The sequence below is a fragment of the Oncorhynchus mykiss genome, chromosome 13 (assembly GCF_057628025.1).
Source record: "Oncorhynchus mykiss isolate SJ-2025 chromosome 13, ASM5762802v1, whole genome shotgun sequence".
Lineage (NCBI taxonomy): Eukaryota > Metazoa > Chordata > Actinopteri > Salmoniformes > Salmonidae > Oncorhynchus > Oncorhynchus mykiss.
The window spans coordinates 7,974,180-7,989,755 of record NC_143034.1 but is presented as its reverse complement, the minus strand read 5'-3'; the positions used below and the strand labels follow the sequence as shown (position 1 = coordinate 7,989,755).

At 42.6% G+C, this 15,576-nt stretch overlaps 2 protein-coding genes across 5 annotated transcripts in view; one reads left to right on the top strand and one right to left on the bottom strand.

Annotated features, from left to right (window-relative positions):
- The window catches only part of LOC110487307 (uncharacterized), a 23,475-nt gene extending 18,570 nt beyond the window's left edge, over window positions 1–4,905 (bottom strand). For both annotated transcript variants that reach the window (XM_036942155.2, XM_090194774.1), the window contains exons 1-3: window positions 4,500–4,905; window positions 3,506–4,087; window positions 3,130–3,193 (exon numbers count right to left, since the gene is read on the bottom strand). In XM_036942155.2, coding sequence (XP_036798050.2) covers window positions 3,130–3,193; window positions 3,506–4,087; window positions 4,500–4,508 — 655 coding nt within the window. In that variant the 5' untranslated portion in view covers window positions 4,509–4,905. The remainder of the gene's footprint in view (window positions 1–3,129; window positions 3,194–3,505; window positions 4,088–4,499) is intronic.
- Window positions 4,887–15,576, top strand: LOC110487174 (uncharacterized). 3 transcript variants are annotated; one of them, XM_090194911.1, is made up of 8 exons: window positions 4,887–5,001; window positions 5,609–5,814; window positions 5,892–5,951; window positions 7,729–8,199; window positions 8,459–8,577; window positions 10,438–10,631; window positions 14,060–14,228; window positions 14,348–15,576. In XM_090194911.1, exons 2-8 carry the CDS (start codon window positions 5,679–5,681, stop codon window positions 14,624–14,626), a joined length of 1,428 nt encoding a protein of 475 aa, XP_090051037.1. In that variant the 5' UTR covers window positions 4,887–5,001; window positions 5,609–5,678; the 3' UTR covers window positions 14,627–15,576. The 3 variants fall into 3 exon arrangements, with proteins under 3 accessions (XP_090051037.1, XP_090051036.1, XP_090051035.1); XM_090194910.1 differs by having other exon boundaries at window positions 4,903–5,001; window positions 5,625–5,814; window positions 8,459–8,565; XM_090194909.1 differs by having other exon boundaries at window positions 4,903–5,001; window positions 5,625–5,814.

Sequence of the window (15,576 nt, the reverse complement as noted above, 5' to 3'; positions counted from 1 at the left end):
CAAAACCCTAAAGATTGATTATATACTTAGTTTGAAATGTTTCTTCGACCTGTAATAACTTTTTGAAGTTTTTGTCCGAAGTTATGCGGGACCTGCACGAGCGTTTGGATATGTGTGCCTAACGCGCTAACAAAAGTAGCTACTTGGACATAAATAATGGACATTATCGAACAAATCAAGCATTTATTGTGGAACTAGGATTCCTGTGAGTGCATTCTGATGAAAATCATCAAAGGTAAGGGAATATTTATAATGTGATTTCTTGTTTCTGTTGACTCCAACATGGTGGGAAAATTGTATTTATTTTCTGAGAGCCGTCTCAGATTATTGCATGGTTTGCTTTTTCCGTTTTTTTTAAAATCTGACACAGCGGTTGCATTAAGGAGAGGTATATCTATAATTCCATGTGTATAACTTGTATTATCATCTACATTTATGATGAGTATTTCTGTTGAATTGATGTGGCTACGCAAAATCACTGGATGTTTTTGGAACTAGTGAATGTAACGCACCAATGTAAACTCATATTTTGATAAATATTAACTTTATCAAACAAAACTTACACGTATTGTGTCACATGAAGTCCTATGAGTGTCATCTGATGAAGATCATCAAAGGTTAGTGATTAATTTTCTCTATTTGTGCTTTTTGTGACTCCTCTCTTTGGCTGGAAAAATGTCTGAGTTTTTCTTTGGTTTGGTGGTGACCTAACATAATAATTTGTGGTGCTTTCGCTGTAAAGCCTATTTGAAATTGGACACTGTGGTGGGATTAACAACAAGATTACCTTTAAAACGGTATAAAATACATACTTCTATGTTTGAGGAATTTTAATTATGAGATTTCTGTTGTTTTGAATTTGGCGCCCTGCACTTTCACTGGCTGTTGTCATATCATCCCGTTAACGGGATTGCAGCCCTAAGAAGTTTAAATTAAACAGCATGATCATTACAGAGGTGCACCTTGTGCTGGGGACAAAATGCCACTCAAATGTACAGTTTTGTCAAACAAAACAATGCCACAGATGTCTCAAGTTTTGAAGGAGTGTGAAATTGGCATGCTGACTGCAGGAATGTCCACCCCATCTGTTGCCAGAGAATTTAATGTAAAGTTTTAGAGAATTTGGCAGTACATCCAACCGGCCTTACAACCGAAGACCACGTGTAACCACCAGGACCTCCACATCCGGCTTCTTCACCAGCCACCCGGACAGATGATGAAACTGTGGGTTTTGCACAACCAAAGAATTTCTGCATGAACTGTCAGAAACCTCAGGGCAGCTAATTTGCGTGCTCGTTGTCCTCACCAGGGTCTCGACCTGACTGCTGTTCGGTGTCGAAACCGACTTCAGTGGGTAAATGCTTACCTTCGATGGCCACAGAGTTCCTCTGTCTGTATTCTTTTGCCCATCTTAATCTTTTATTATTATTGGCCAGTCTGAGATATGTCTTTTTCTTTGCAACTCTCCCTAGAAGGCCAGCATCCCGGAGTCGCCTCTTCAATGTTGACATTGAGACTGGTGTTTTGCGGGTACTATTTAAGGAAGCTGCAACTAGACAGTCTAATGTACTTGTCCTCGCGCTCAGTTGTGCACCGGGTCCTCCCACTCCTCTTTCTATTCTGGTTAGAGCCAGTTTGCACTGTTCTGTGAAGGGAGTAGTACACAGCGTTGTACGAGATCTTCAGTTTCTTGGCAATTTCTTGCATGGATTAACCTTCATTTCTCAGAACAAGAATAGAATGACGAGTTTCAGAAGTAAGTTCTTTGTTTCTGGCCATTTTGAGTCTGTAATCAAACCCACAAATGCTGATGCTCCAGATACTCAACTAGTCTAAAGAAGGCCAGTTTTATTGCTACTTTCATCAGAACAACAGTTTTCAGCTGTGCTAACATAATAGCAAAAGGGTTTTCTAATGATCAATTAGCCTTTTAAAATGATAAACTTGGATTAGCTAACACAATGTGCCATTGGAACACAGGAGTGATGGATGCTGATAACGGGCCTCTGTACGACCTATGTAGATATTCCATTAAAAATCTGCCGTTTCCAGCTATAATAGTCATTTACAACATTAACAATGTCTACACTGTATTTCTGATCAATTTGATGTTATTTTAAATGGACAAAAAAAAGGTGATTTTCTTTCAAAAAACAAGGACATTTCTAAGTGACCCCAAACTTTTCAACAGTCGTGAAACATTGAACATTATTCAGGATAAAAACACAAAGTCCAGAGGCATATTTACACTGATTGTACAAAACATTAGAAACACCTTCCTAATATTGAGTTGCACCTCGCCCCTTTGAATCAGAACAGACTAAATTTGTCGGGGGGCATGGAATCCACAAGGTGTCTAAAGAGTTGCACAGGGATGCTGGTCCATGTTGACTCCAATGCTTCCCACGGTTGTGTCAAGTTGGCTGATGTCCTTTGGGTGGTGGACCATTCTTGATACACACAGGAAACTGTTAAGTATCAAAAACCCAGCAGCGTTGCAGTTCTGGACACAAACTGGTGCGTCTGACACCTACAACCCTCTTCAAAGGCACAAATCTGTTGTCTTGCCCATTCACCCTCTGAATGGCACACATACACAATCCATGTCTCAATTGTCTCAAGGCTTAAAAATCCTTCTTTAACCCGTCTCCTCTCCTTCATCTACACTGATTGAAGTGGATTTAACAAGTGACACCAATAAGGGATCATAGCTTTCAGCTGGATTCACCTGGTCAGTCTGTTTATTTAAAAAAAAAATATTTAGCCTTTTATTTAACTAGGCAAGTCAGTTAAAAACAAATTCTTATTTATAATGACGGCCTACCAGAAGGCAAAAGGCCTCCTGCGGGGAATATATATATATATATATATATATATATATATATATATATGTCATGGAAAGAATTGGTGTTCTTAATGTTTTGTACACTCAGTGTATATTGTGGACCTCAAAGGGCCAGCAACTCAATTGAACATGATTTGCATAATAGCAACAAGTCTTCCTAAACCACCCGTCAGTACCTTGAGGTACTACGGTCCTTTACCAATGGGGGCCGGCCCGGGTGATTTATGGAACTTGAACATGATTTGCATAATAGCAACAAGTCTTCCTAAACCACCCGTCAGTACCTTGAGCCAGACGGACATCCTCTTGCTCTGGCAGCACATCCACTACAGCCTGAAGTTTAGAATTCTAAAATGAGACAACAATGAGAAGTTAAAGACAGTTGAAACATACCTGTTGAGAAGTTATTGTACAGCTTGTTGTCTTGGAGTCGTGTCTCAGATAGCACCCTAATCCCTATATTGTGCACTACTTTTTTACCAGGCACCAGGACCAATCCCTATTCCCTAAATAGTACACTAACTTTAACCAGGGCCCATAGGGCTGAGTAACTGATTATAGCCAGCTCCTGTCAAAAGTAGTGCACTCTATAAGGAGTAGGGTGCCAATTGAGACACAGCTCTAGTCCTCCAATTGAGACACAGCCCTAGTCCTCCCCACCTTGTTACTAGTATCGTCCTGTTGGACAAGCAGCTCCTGTTGGTGTGGCAGCACATCTCCAGCAGCTCTTTGTTTAGTCGACCCCTCAGCGTGACCCCTTCCGTGTCTCAACAAGGCTCCTGATTGGTAGAAGCTCTTCCCACAGTCAGGTGCAAGGCAGCGGTAGGGCTTCTCCCCCGTGTGGCTCTTCTGGTGTATCCTAAAGGAGGACTGCTGAGAAAAGCTCTTCCCACACACGGCGCAGTGGAACGGCTTCTCTCCCGTGTGGGTCTTCATGTGTCGGTCCCGGGACTGTTTTGTAGTGAAGAGTCGCCCACACACAGAGCAGGGGAAAGACTTCTTAGTGGATGATGTTGTGTTGTCGAGGTTGTTCTGTTGTACTACAGGGACATCAGACTCGCACCACACTCCTCTCTCTTCCGCAGAAATCTTTGAGGCCAGCGTTTCACGGTGATGGAGATAATCGTGGTTTTCCAACACCATCTCCTGCTGGCTCAACAGTGAGCTCTGGTCACCATGGTTACAGTCAGCTCCAGCGTTGTGGCGAAGAGGAGACAGGTTGGACACTTGGTCTACAGACTCCTGCAGCAGAGAACAGCACAGGCTAGGCTTCACCCTTACAGGTAAACAATTTAAACAAATTCAGCACTTGGTTCAGTCTAGTCCGCTGGACCCTGAGTTAGGAACATCACTACACTGCTGTGCTGTATCGTCTCCTGCCGGATACTAAAGTTTAAAAAAAACTCAAATCAAGAAGTTGTTGCTGTTTTTGTTCATATTGCGAAACAACACAGTTAACGCTAGACACATTAAAGGGTGACTATGTGATTAGCTAAAAAAACTACATTGTTATTACAACCAACAATTCAGCTGACAGCAGACACTAGTTGGCATCGGCGACAAGCCAGCAAGCTAGCTACATGAAATATTTACACTCATATATATTGAAAGAAAGCGGTTCCCCCCCCCCCCCCCCCGACAAGTTTCCTGTCACCTCATCCATGCTGTGTTGTTTAAGATGGTCCACCGGGCAGGAATATCACAGGGATGACACACGGGTCATCAGCAGGTCGGGAAAGTTGTCATGTCAACCAGGACAGGGCCATGGCTAACGGTAGCTAAACCTGTAACCTGTTAACCTGTTAGTCTTACGATGTTGCCCAGGACATAATAGGACGGTGATCTCCAAAAGTCGCCGTTCAACGAAGTCCCGTGGCCGATGAACGTAAGACAAAAGCGAAGTTCATAGCTGAATAGTTGTATTAGCAAATGGGAAGATAAGAAGCTACCATCGGCCAACTATAAACTTGCTAGCTTAACAGTAAAAAAGACAGAAGTAAAAGATAAATCACAAGCGGTAGTTGATTACTCTCGTCTAGATGATCACGTCTGACGACACTGAGGCGGAAGCCGGAAGAAAAACAACAACCAGTTTGTTTCATATTCTGAGCTTCTTCTTTTTTTAAAGAGCACTACTATATACAATGGACGTGGTGGTGAGTAGATAACAATAAACTCAAATATAACATTTATAATGTTTCGAAGGTGGGCGTATGTTTTTTAATTTTCTGCTCAGTTCAGCGGTTTTGAACAAAGCAGCAGTTTCCTTGCCCGGTGGAAGCAGTCTAATCGATACGTTTCAACATTATATTTCCCGTTACAGAAGTGAAGTTAAATAGCTAGGATGGTGATATGCAGCGACCATGTTGGTGCTAGCAGTTTCCATCAATGAATATGTATAGAGATGCGTGTTCAGGTATGATGTAGAATAAACCAGAATCTGGGTTTACGAAGGAGTCAGTTGAATATTGCGATTATCCTTTAAGCCCAGGAAACAGCCATTCAACTTGCCATTCACACATTTTTCAAACTTAATCATGTTAAAATATGTTCGGTACCTACCAAATAATTGAGTTAAACTGAACAACTATATTAATTACAACTGTTCCTGGCCGGCATTTGCTTAAAAAAAAAAGTTAAAGTAAATATATATATATATATATATAAAGTAAAAAAATATATATATACGCACACTAAAGAAAGCTACATGTAACCATAAAAATGCTTTGTCTGGAAATAATTGTAGTGACAAATCCACTTCAGTTTTCTTCTCTCTCAGGAGACCAAACTCACAGGGTCCCCTGGGCCCAAAGGTATCCATGGAGACCAAGTAATGCAGACCCTGAGGCTGGTGAAGCAGGAGGACTGTGGGCCCCTAACAACACCCCTAACAACGTACCTGAGTTTTGCCCATGTGAAAACAGAAGAAGAGGAGGAAGAGACATGGGGTGTGGCTCACCCAAGTACAGGTGCTCTTGCCTTCTCTCTCTTTGTGATTTGTTTATTTACAACTTGCCGTGATTTAAAACTTGTGTGTTTCCTTCAGGGTTCTTCAACGTCAAGAAGGAGGAAGAGGAAGAAGCCATAATATATCCTATACAGCCTAGTGAGTACAGCATCACAGAGGAGCCATAGTATATCCTATACAGCATCACAGAGGAGCCATAGTATATCCTATACAGCATCACATAGGAGCCATAATATATCCTATACAGCATCACAGAGGAGCCATAGTATATCCTATACAGCCTAGTGAGTACAGCATCACAGAGGAGCCATAGTATATCCTATACAGCCTAGTGAGTACAGCATCACAGAGGAGCCATAGTATATCCTATACAGCATCACAGAGGAGCCATAGTATATCCTATACAGACTAGTGAGTACAGCATCACAGAGGAGCCATAGTATATCCTATACAGCATCACAGAGGAACCATAGTATATCCTGTACAGCATCACAGAGGAGCCATAGTATATCCTATACAGACTAGTGAGTACAGCATCACAGAGGAGCCATAGTATATCCTATACAGCATCACAGAGGAACCATAGTATATCCTGTACAGACTAGTGAGTACAGCATCACAGAGGAGCCATAGTATATCCTATACAGCATCACAGAGGAGCCATAGTATATCATATACAGCATCACAGAGGAGCCATAGTATATCCTATACAGTATCACAGAGGAGCCATAGTATATCTTATACAGCATCACAGAGGAGCCATAATATATCCTATACAGCATCACAGAGGAGCCATAGTATATCCTATACAGCCTAGTGGGTACAACATCACAGAGGAGCCATAGTATATCCTATACAGCATCACAGAGGAACCATAGTATATCATGTACAGACTAGTGAGTACAGCATCACAGAGGAGCCATAGTATATCCTATACAGCATCACAGAGGAACCATAGTATATCATGTACAGACTAGTGAGTACAGCATCACAGAGGAGCCATAGTATATCCTATACAGCATCACAGAGGAACCATAGTATATCATGTACAGACTAGTGAGTACAGCATCACAGAGGAACCATAGTATATCATGTACAGACTAGTGAGTACAGCATCACAGAGAGGAGCCATAGTATATCCTATACAGCATCACAGAGGAGCCATAGTATATCATATACAGCATCACAGAGGAGCCATAGTATATCCTATACAGTATCACAGAGGAGCCATAGTATATCTTATACAGCATCACAGAGGAGCCATAATATATCCTATACAGCATCACAGAGGAGCCATAGTATATCCTATACAGCCTAGTGGGTACAACATCACAGAGGAGCCATAGTATATCCTATACAGCATCACAGAGGAACCATAGTATATCATGTACAGCCTAGTGAGTACAGCATCACAGAGGAGCCATAGTATATCCTATACAGCATCACAGAGGAACCATAGTATATCATGTACAGCCTAGTGAGTACAGCATCACAGAGGAACCATAGTATATCATGTACAGACTAGTGAGTACAGCATCACAGAGAGGAGCCATAGTATATCCTATACAGCATCACAGAGGAGCCATAGTATATCCTATACAGCATCACAGAGGAGCCATAGTATATCCTATACAGCATCACAGAGGAGCCATAGTATATCCTGTACAGCATCACAGAGGAGTCATAGTATATCCTATACAGCATCACAGAGGAGCCATAGTATATCCTATACAGCCTAGTGAGTACAGCATCACAGAGGAGCCATAGTATATCCTATACAGCATCACAGAGGAGCCATAGTATATCCTATACAGCATCACAGAAGAGTCATAGTATATCCTATACAGCATCACAGAGGAGCTACCATGGCGTTACTAAGCCTCTTATCTGACCTGAGATTTCTCTGTTCCCTCAGATGACAACCCAAGCCCCACTTCTGACATTACCAGCCACAGTTCTGACGACTCCAGCCCTGACAATGGCCCTAGAGCCACCCCTGACAATGGCCCTAGAGCCACCCCTGACAATGGCCCTAGAGCCACCCCTGACAAGAACAACCCCCACCATAACAACGACCCCAGGTCTGGCCCTGCCAGTGGAGGGGCATCGGACAAGGACCCTGCATCCAGAGAGGAAGATGAGGAAGATGAGGAGAGGAGCCCCCAGATCTCAGCAAACCCAGGGACTAAGCCCAACAAGACCAAAGGCGGTCATCAGAGGCCGTTCCCCTGCTCTAGGTGTGGGAAGCGTTTATCCACCACTGTTAGCTTAGACAAACACCAGGTCATCCACACCCGACTGAGACCGTACCCCTGCTCCGTACCGGCCTGCGCCAAGAGGTTCTGCTCACCAGCCGAGCTGAAGAGACACACACTCACACACACAGGTTTTTTTAAAGTTTTACTTTGGTTCCTTTGGAAAGTATTCAGCCTAAATTTATTTTCAAAGTTCAATCAAGTGAAAAATCAAGAGTCGGGTTCTCAACCAATCTGGTCAATAAATAGTTTTGACACAAGTTTTGTCCACTTGTTTTGGGGGGTTTGAATTGTTTAAGGTCGTTCTAGTGTACCTTTTTTAAAGTCATTCAATCATCAGACAAATCAAGTTCAATACGTGGTGTGTTTTGTGTCCCTCACCCAATACAGGAGAGAGACCCTTCCCCTGTCCAGACTGTGACAAGAGCTTCACCATACTGGCTGCTTTAAAGACCCACCAGAGAACACACACAGGAGAGAGACCTTACGTCTGTGAGGTGTGTGGGAAGGTTGGTTCTTTTTATTAAATCTCTAAAGACCCACCAGAGAACACACACAGGAGAGAGACCTTACGTCTGTGAGGTGTGTGGGGAAGGTTGGTTCTTTTTATTAAATCTCTAAAGACCCACCAGAGAACACACACAGGAGAGAGACCTTACGTCTGTGAGGTGTGTGGGGAAGGTTGGTTCTTTTTATTAAATCTCTAAAGACCCACCAGAGAACACACACAGGAGAGAGACCTTACGTCTGTGAGGTGTGTGGGAAGGTTGGTTATTTTTATTAAATCTCTAAAGACCCACCAGAGAACACACACAGGAGAGAGACCTTACGTCTGTGAGGTGTGTGGGAAGGTTGGTTCTTTTTATTAAATCTCTAAAGACCCACCAGAGAACACACACAGGAGAGAGACCTTACGTCTGTGAGGTGTGTGGGAAGATTGGTTCTTTTTATTAAATCTCTAAAGACCCACCAGAGAACACACACAGGAGAGAGACCTTACGTCTGTGAGGTGTGTGGGAAGGTTGGTTCTTTTTATTAAATCTCTAAAGACCCACCAGAGAACACACACAGGAGAGAGACCTTACGTCTGTGAGGTGTGTGGGGAAGGTTGGTTCTTTTTATTAAATCTCTAAAGACCCACCAGAGAACACACACAGGAGAGAGACCTTACGTCTGTGAGGTGTGTGGGGAAGGTTGGTTCTTTTTATTAAATCTCTAAAGACCCACCAGAGAACACACACAGGAGAGAGACCTTACGTCTGTGAGGTGTGTGGGAAGGTTGGTTCTTTTTATTAAATCTCTAAAGACCCACCAGAGAACACACACAGGAGAGAGACCTTACGTCTGTGAGGTGTGTGGGGAAGGTTGGTTCTTTTTATTAAATCTCTAAAGACCCACCAGAGAACACACACAGGAGAGAGACCTTACGTCTGTGAGGTGTGTGGGAAGATTGGTTCTTTTAATTAAATCTCTTTTACTGATGGTTTGCTTTAACTTCTTGTCATTTGATTGTTTTACTGTGAAGAGTGTTGCGATTTTAAAATACATTTTGTAGTAATTTATAGTTTTTTTTATGGACAGTGAAAGTCAGAATGTATAGGGGAGACAGATACACAGAGAGAGAGAGAGGATTCGTACCCATGTCGCCAGGTGTATACGCTGAGTGTACACAACATTAGGAACACCTGCTCTTTTCATGTCATAGACTGACCAGGTGATTCAGGTGAAAGCTATGATCCCTTATTGATGTCGCTTGTTAAATCCTCTTCAATCAGTGTAGATGAAGGAGAGGAGACGGGTTAAAGAAGGATTTTTAAGCCTTGAGACAAAATATTTAAGTGCCTTTGAACGGAGTATTGAGGTGGGTGCCAGGTGGGTGCCAGGTAGGTGCCAGGTAGGTGCCAGGTAGGTGCCAGGTAGGTGCCAGGTAGGTGCCAGGTGGGTGCCAGGTAGGTGCCAGGTGGATGCCAGGTGGATGCCAGGTAGGTGCCAGGTAGGTGCCAGGTAGGTGCCAGGTAGGTGCCAGGTAGGTGCCAGGTAGGTGCCAGGTGCACCGGTTTGAGTGTGTCAAGATACCGCAACGCTGCTGGGTTTTTCCCTGCTCACCAGTTTCCTGTTGAACCACCCAAAGCACATCCAACCAACATGACACAACAGTGGGAAGCACTGGAGTCAACATGGGCCAGCATCCCCGTGGAACTCTTTCCACACCGTGTAGAGGCCACGCCCCCAAGGAAGTGAGGCTGTTCTAAGGGCAACTCGATATTAGCAAGACGTTCCTAATGTTTTGTGCACTCAGTGTAAATACTCCAGACTCTGGCAAAAAAGAGTGTTGTGATTTTAAATGCACTTTAAATTTGATTTTTAAGGGCTTCGCCCAAACGGGGAACCTGAAATCCCACGAGCGCAGGCACACCGGAGAGAGACCGTTCTGCTGCTCCTTCTGTGGGAAGACCTTTGTAGAGTCTGGCCATCTGAAGAAGCACCAGCGTATCCATACAGGAGAGAAGCCGTACCACTGCAGCAGCTGCCCCATGAAGTTCCCTTCCTCCAGCGAGCTCAGGTAACTCGGGGCCTATATTCATAAACCGTCTGAGTCGGAGTGCTGATTTAGGATCCGTTTTGTCTTTTAGATTACAATGACTGGACCGAGGGATCTTGATCCTAGATCAGCTCTCCTATTGGATCTGAACAACATCACATGTACAAGGGGACCTGATCCTAGATCAGCTCTCCTATTGGATCTGAACAACATCACATGTACAAGGGGACCTGATCCTAGATCAGCTCTCCTATTGGATCTGAACAACATCACATGTACAAGGGGACCTGATCCTAGATCAGCTCTCCTATTGGATCTGAACAACATCACATGTACAAGGGGACCTGATCCTAGATCAGCTCTCCTATTGGATCTGAACAACATCACATGTACAAGGGGACCTGATCCTAGATCAGCTCTCCTATTGGATCTGATATGAACAACATCACATGTACAAGGGGACCTGATCCTAGATCAGCTCTCCTATTAGATCTGAACAACATCACATGTACAAGGGGACCTGATCCCAGATCAGCTCTCCTACTTTGAGATGCTTTATGAGTATGGGCCCATGTGTTACTCCCCTGATAACGTAATAACCACCGGACATTGTAATAAGTTACTACGTTTTTATCTGGAGAAAACATTATTATTAAGTCATCCGTTTGTTTTATTACGACATCCGTTATGTCGTCATTTATTTCATTAAACTGTATTTTCTGTTGTTATGATTCAATGTTGTCATGTCTTTTTAAATTATTTTTTTAACTGTCACAAACCAATTTCCTGTTGTGGGATATTCAAGTGATCTAGAACTACTAGTACTTAACCAGTCAATTTCCTGTTGTGGGATATTCAAGTGATCTAGAACTAATAGTACTTAACCAGTCAATTTCCTGTTGTGGGATATTCAAGTGATCTAGAACTACTAGTACTTAACCAGTCAATGTCCTGTTGTGGGATATTCAAGTGATCTAGAACTACTAGTACTTAACCAGTCAATGTCCCGTTGTGGGATATTCAAGTGAACTTGAACTACTAGTACTTAACCAGTCAATGTCCCGTTGTGGGATATTCAAGTGAACTACTAGTACTTAACCAGTCAATGTCCCGTTGTGGGATATTCAAGTGAACTAGAACTACTAGTACTTAACCAGTCAATGTCCCGTTGTGGGATATTCAAGTGATCTAGAACTACTAGTACTTAACCAGTCAATGTCCCGTTGTGGGATATTCAAGTGAACTAGAACTACTAGTACTTAACCAGTCAATGTCCCGTTGTGGGATATTCAAGTGATCTAGAACTACTAGTACTTAACCAGTCAATGTCCCGTTGTGGGATATTCAAGTGAACTTGAACTACTAGTACTTAACCAGTCAATTTCCTGTTGTGGGATATTCAAGTGATCTAGAACTACTAGTACTTAACCAGTCAATGTCCCGTTGTGGGATATTCAAGTGATCTAGAACTACTAGTACTTAACCAGTCAATGTCCCGTTGTGGGATATTCAAGTGATCTAGAACTACTAGTACTTAACCAGTCAATGTCCCGTTGTGGGATATTCAAGTGATCTAGAACTACTAGTACTTAACCAGTCAATGTCCCGTTGTGGGATATTCAAGTGATCTAGAACTACTAGTACTTAACCAGTCAATGTCCCGTTGTGGGATATTCAAGTGATCTAGAACTACTAGTACTTAACCAGTCAATGTCCCGTTGTGGGATATTCAAGTGAACTAGAACTACTAGTACTTAACCAGTCAATGTCCCGTTGTGGGATATTCAAGTGATCTAGAACTACTAGTACTTAACCAGTCAATGTCCCGTTGTGGGATATTCAAGTGATCTAGAACTACTAGTACTTAACCAGTCAATGTCCCGTTGTGGGATATTCAAGTGATCTAGAACTACTAGTACTTAACCAGTCAATGTCCCGTTGTGGGATATTCAAGTGATCTAGAACTACTAGTACTTAACCAGTCAATGTCCCGTTGTGGGATATTCAAGTGATCTAGAACTACTAGTACTTAACCAGTCAATGTCCCGTTGTGGGATATTCAAGTGAACTAGAACTATTAGTACTTAACCAGTCAATGTCCCGTTGTGGGATATTCAAGTGAACTACTAGTACTTAACCAGTCAATGTCCCGTTGTGGGATATTCAAGTGAACTAGAACTACTAGTACTTAACCAGTCAATTTCCTGTTGTGGGATATTCAAGTGATCTAGAACTACTAGTACTTAACCAGTCAATGTCCCGTTGTGGGATATTCAAGTGAACTAGAACTACTAGTACTTAACCAGTCAATGTCCCGTTGTGGGATATTCAAGTGATCTAGAACTACTAGTACTTAACCAGTCAATGTCCCGTTGTGGGATATTCAAGTGATCTAGAACTACTAGTACTTAACCAGTCAATGTCCCGTTGTGGGATATTCAAGTGATCTAGAACTGCTAGTACTTAACCAGTCAATGTCCCGTTGTGGGATATTCAAGTGATCTAGAACTACTAGTACTTAACCAGTCAATGTCCCGTTGTGGGATATTCAAGTGATCTAGAACTACTAGTACTTAACCAGTCAATGTCCCGTTGTGGGATATTCAAGTGAACTAGAACTATTAGTACTTAACCAGTCAATGTCCCGTTGTGGGATATTCAAGTGAACTACTAGTACTTAACCAGTCAATGTCCCGTTGTGGGATATTCAAGTGAACTAGAACTACTAGTACTTAACCAGTCAATTTCCTGTTGTGGGATATTCAAGTGATCTAGAACTACTAGTACTTAACCAGTCAATGTCCTGTTGTGGGATATTCAAGTGAACTAGAACTACTAGTACTTAACCAGTCAATGTCCCGTTGTGGGATATTCAAGTGAACTACTAGTACTTAACCAGTCAATGTCCCGTTGTGGGATATTCAAGTGAACTACTAGTACTTAACCAGTCAATGTCCTGTTGTGGGATATTCAAGTGATCTAGAACTACTAGTACTTAACCAGTCAATGTCCCGTTGTGGGATATTCAAGTGAACTTGAACTACTAGTACTTAACCAGTCAATGTCCCGTTGTGGGATATTCAAGTGAACTACTAGTACTTAACCAGTCAATGTCCCGTTGTGGGATATTCAAGTGAACTAGAACTACTAGTACTTAACCAGTCAATGTCCCGTTGTGGGATATTCAAGTGATCTAGAACTACTAGTACTTAACCAGTCAATGTCCCGTTGTGGGATATTCAAGTGAACTAGAACTACTAGTACTTAACCAGTCAATGTCCCGTTGTGGGATATTCAAGTGATCTAGAACTACTAGTACTTAACCAGTCAATGTCCCGTTGTGGGATATTCAAGTGAACTTGAACTACTAGTACTTAACCAGTCAATGCCCGTTGTGGGATATTCAAGTGAACTTGAACTACTGGTTCATGTATTATCTGTTGCTCCAGGGTCCATGAGAAGATCCACAGCCAGGAGAAACCTCACAGCTGTTCCTACTGCGGCAAGGCCTTCAAACAGCTGTCCAACCTCAAGCTCCACCAGAGAATACACTCTGACCAGAAGCCTTACGCCTGCTCCTACTGCGACAAGACCTTCCGTGCTCAGGGGACCTTAAAGGTACAATATAACTATTTAGTTGTGGATTTTATTTCAGTTTACACAACATAATACTTGCTATTTACTATATACTGAAATTCTTATTAATTACTTTAATTACTTATTAATTAACTTTGAAGGTGCACCTGAGGACTCACACAGGAGAGAGGCCTTACCCCTGCTTCGACTGTGACAAGCGTTTCATCACGTCCTCAGAGTTGAAGGTGCACCAGAGGATTCACACGGGAGAGAAGCCCTTCTACTGCTACGACTGTGGGAAGAGTTACTATCAGCTGAAGCAGCTGAAGGAACATATGAAGTTCAACCCGGACCACAGCACCACACGTAGCGGACTCGGTAACATAGAGGACGAGGACAAGCTCTACTCTACATCACGTGATGATGTAACGATGTCTTGATTTCTTTTTTTTTTTAGTTGACTAGAAACAGACATTACATTTTTTTTAATTGTTTATTTTATTTAACTAGGCAAGTCAGTTAAGAACACATTTTTATTTATTATGACGGCCCACCCCGGCCAAACCTGGATGACGCTGGGACAATTGTGCGCCGCACTATGGGACTCCCAGTCACGGCCGGATGTGATACAGCCTGGATTCAAACCAGGGACTGTAGTGACGCCTCTTGCACTGAAATGCAGTGCCTTAGACCGCTGTGCCACTCAGAAGCCCCCTTCAAAAAATATATATTTATCATCCTCGGGGATGCCATCGATGCCACATCATTGGAAAGAGAGAGAGAACATTACTTTGCCAGCACTCTACTCGTTCCGTGATGACGTCACAGTGGTGACGTCAACATGTCTATTAGAATGTTCTGTCGTTGTACTGAGCAGACACAAGGTCAACGCTCTGTTTAAGATGTCGACAAAGTTGTCATTTTGATTAAATGTTGTTGTTTTTTTAACATTGTTTAGGTTGTTTAGAAACTGACATTACATGAAAGACACATTTTACTACGTTTCCATTACAGTTGTTATGTGTGTGAAGTCATACTGTATAAACCAAAAAAAGAATGGCGGCTGTTTAGTTTTTGATATGATTGTATAAATGCCGACAGATCATTTGTGCGTCGACATGATGGGATCTTTTTGTGTCGGTCAAAGTATTTATGCGAGAAATGGCGCTGGAAACGCCTTTACGTGTAAATATTGATATAATTAATACCCGTCATATCGAAGTACATTTGGAGTCACTCACGCGATGACGTGGTGTGCAGTCCTCCCCTACGACTCGTCGGGAAAGCAGTTTATTAGGCTACAGATGAAATAAGTGATAATGAACTTCACAGGGTGGTGGTGAAAGTGCAAGACTATCTTGATGCTCCTTTCCAATTAATGTCGAGGGTC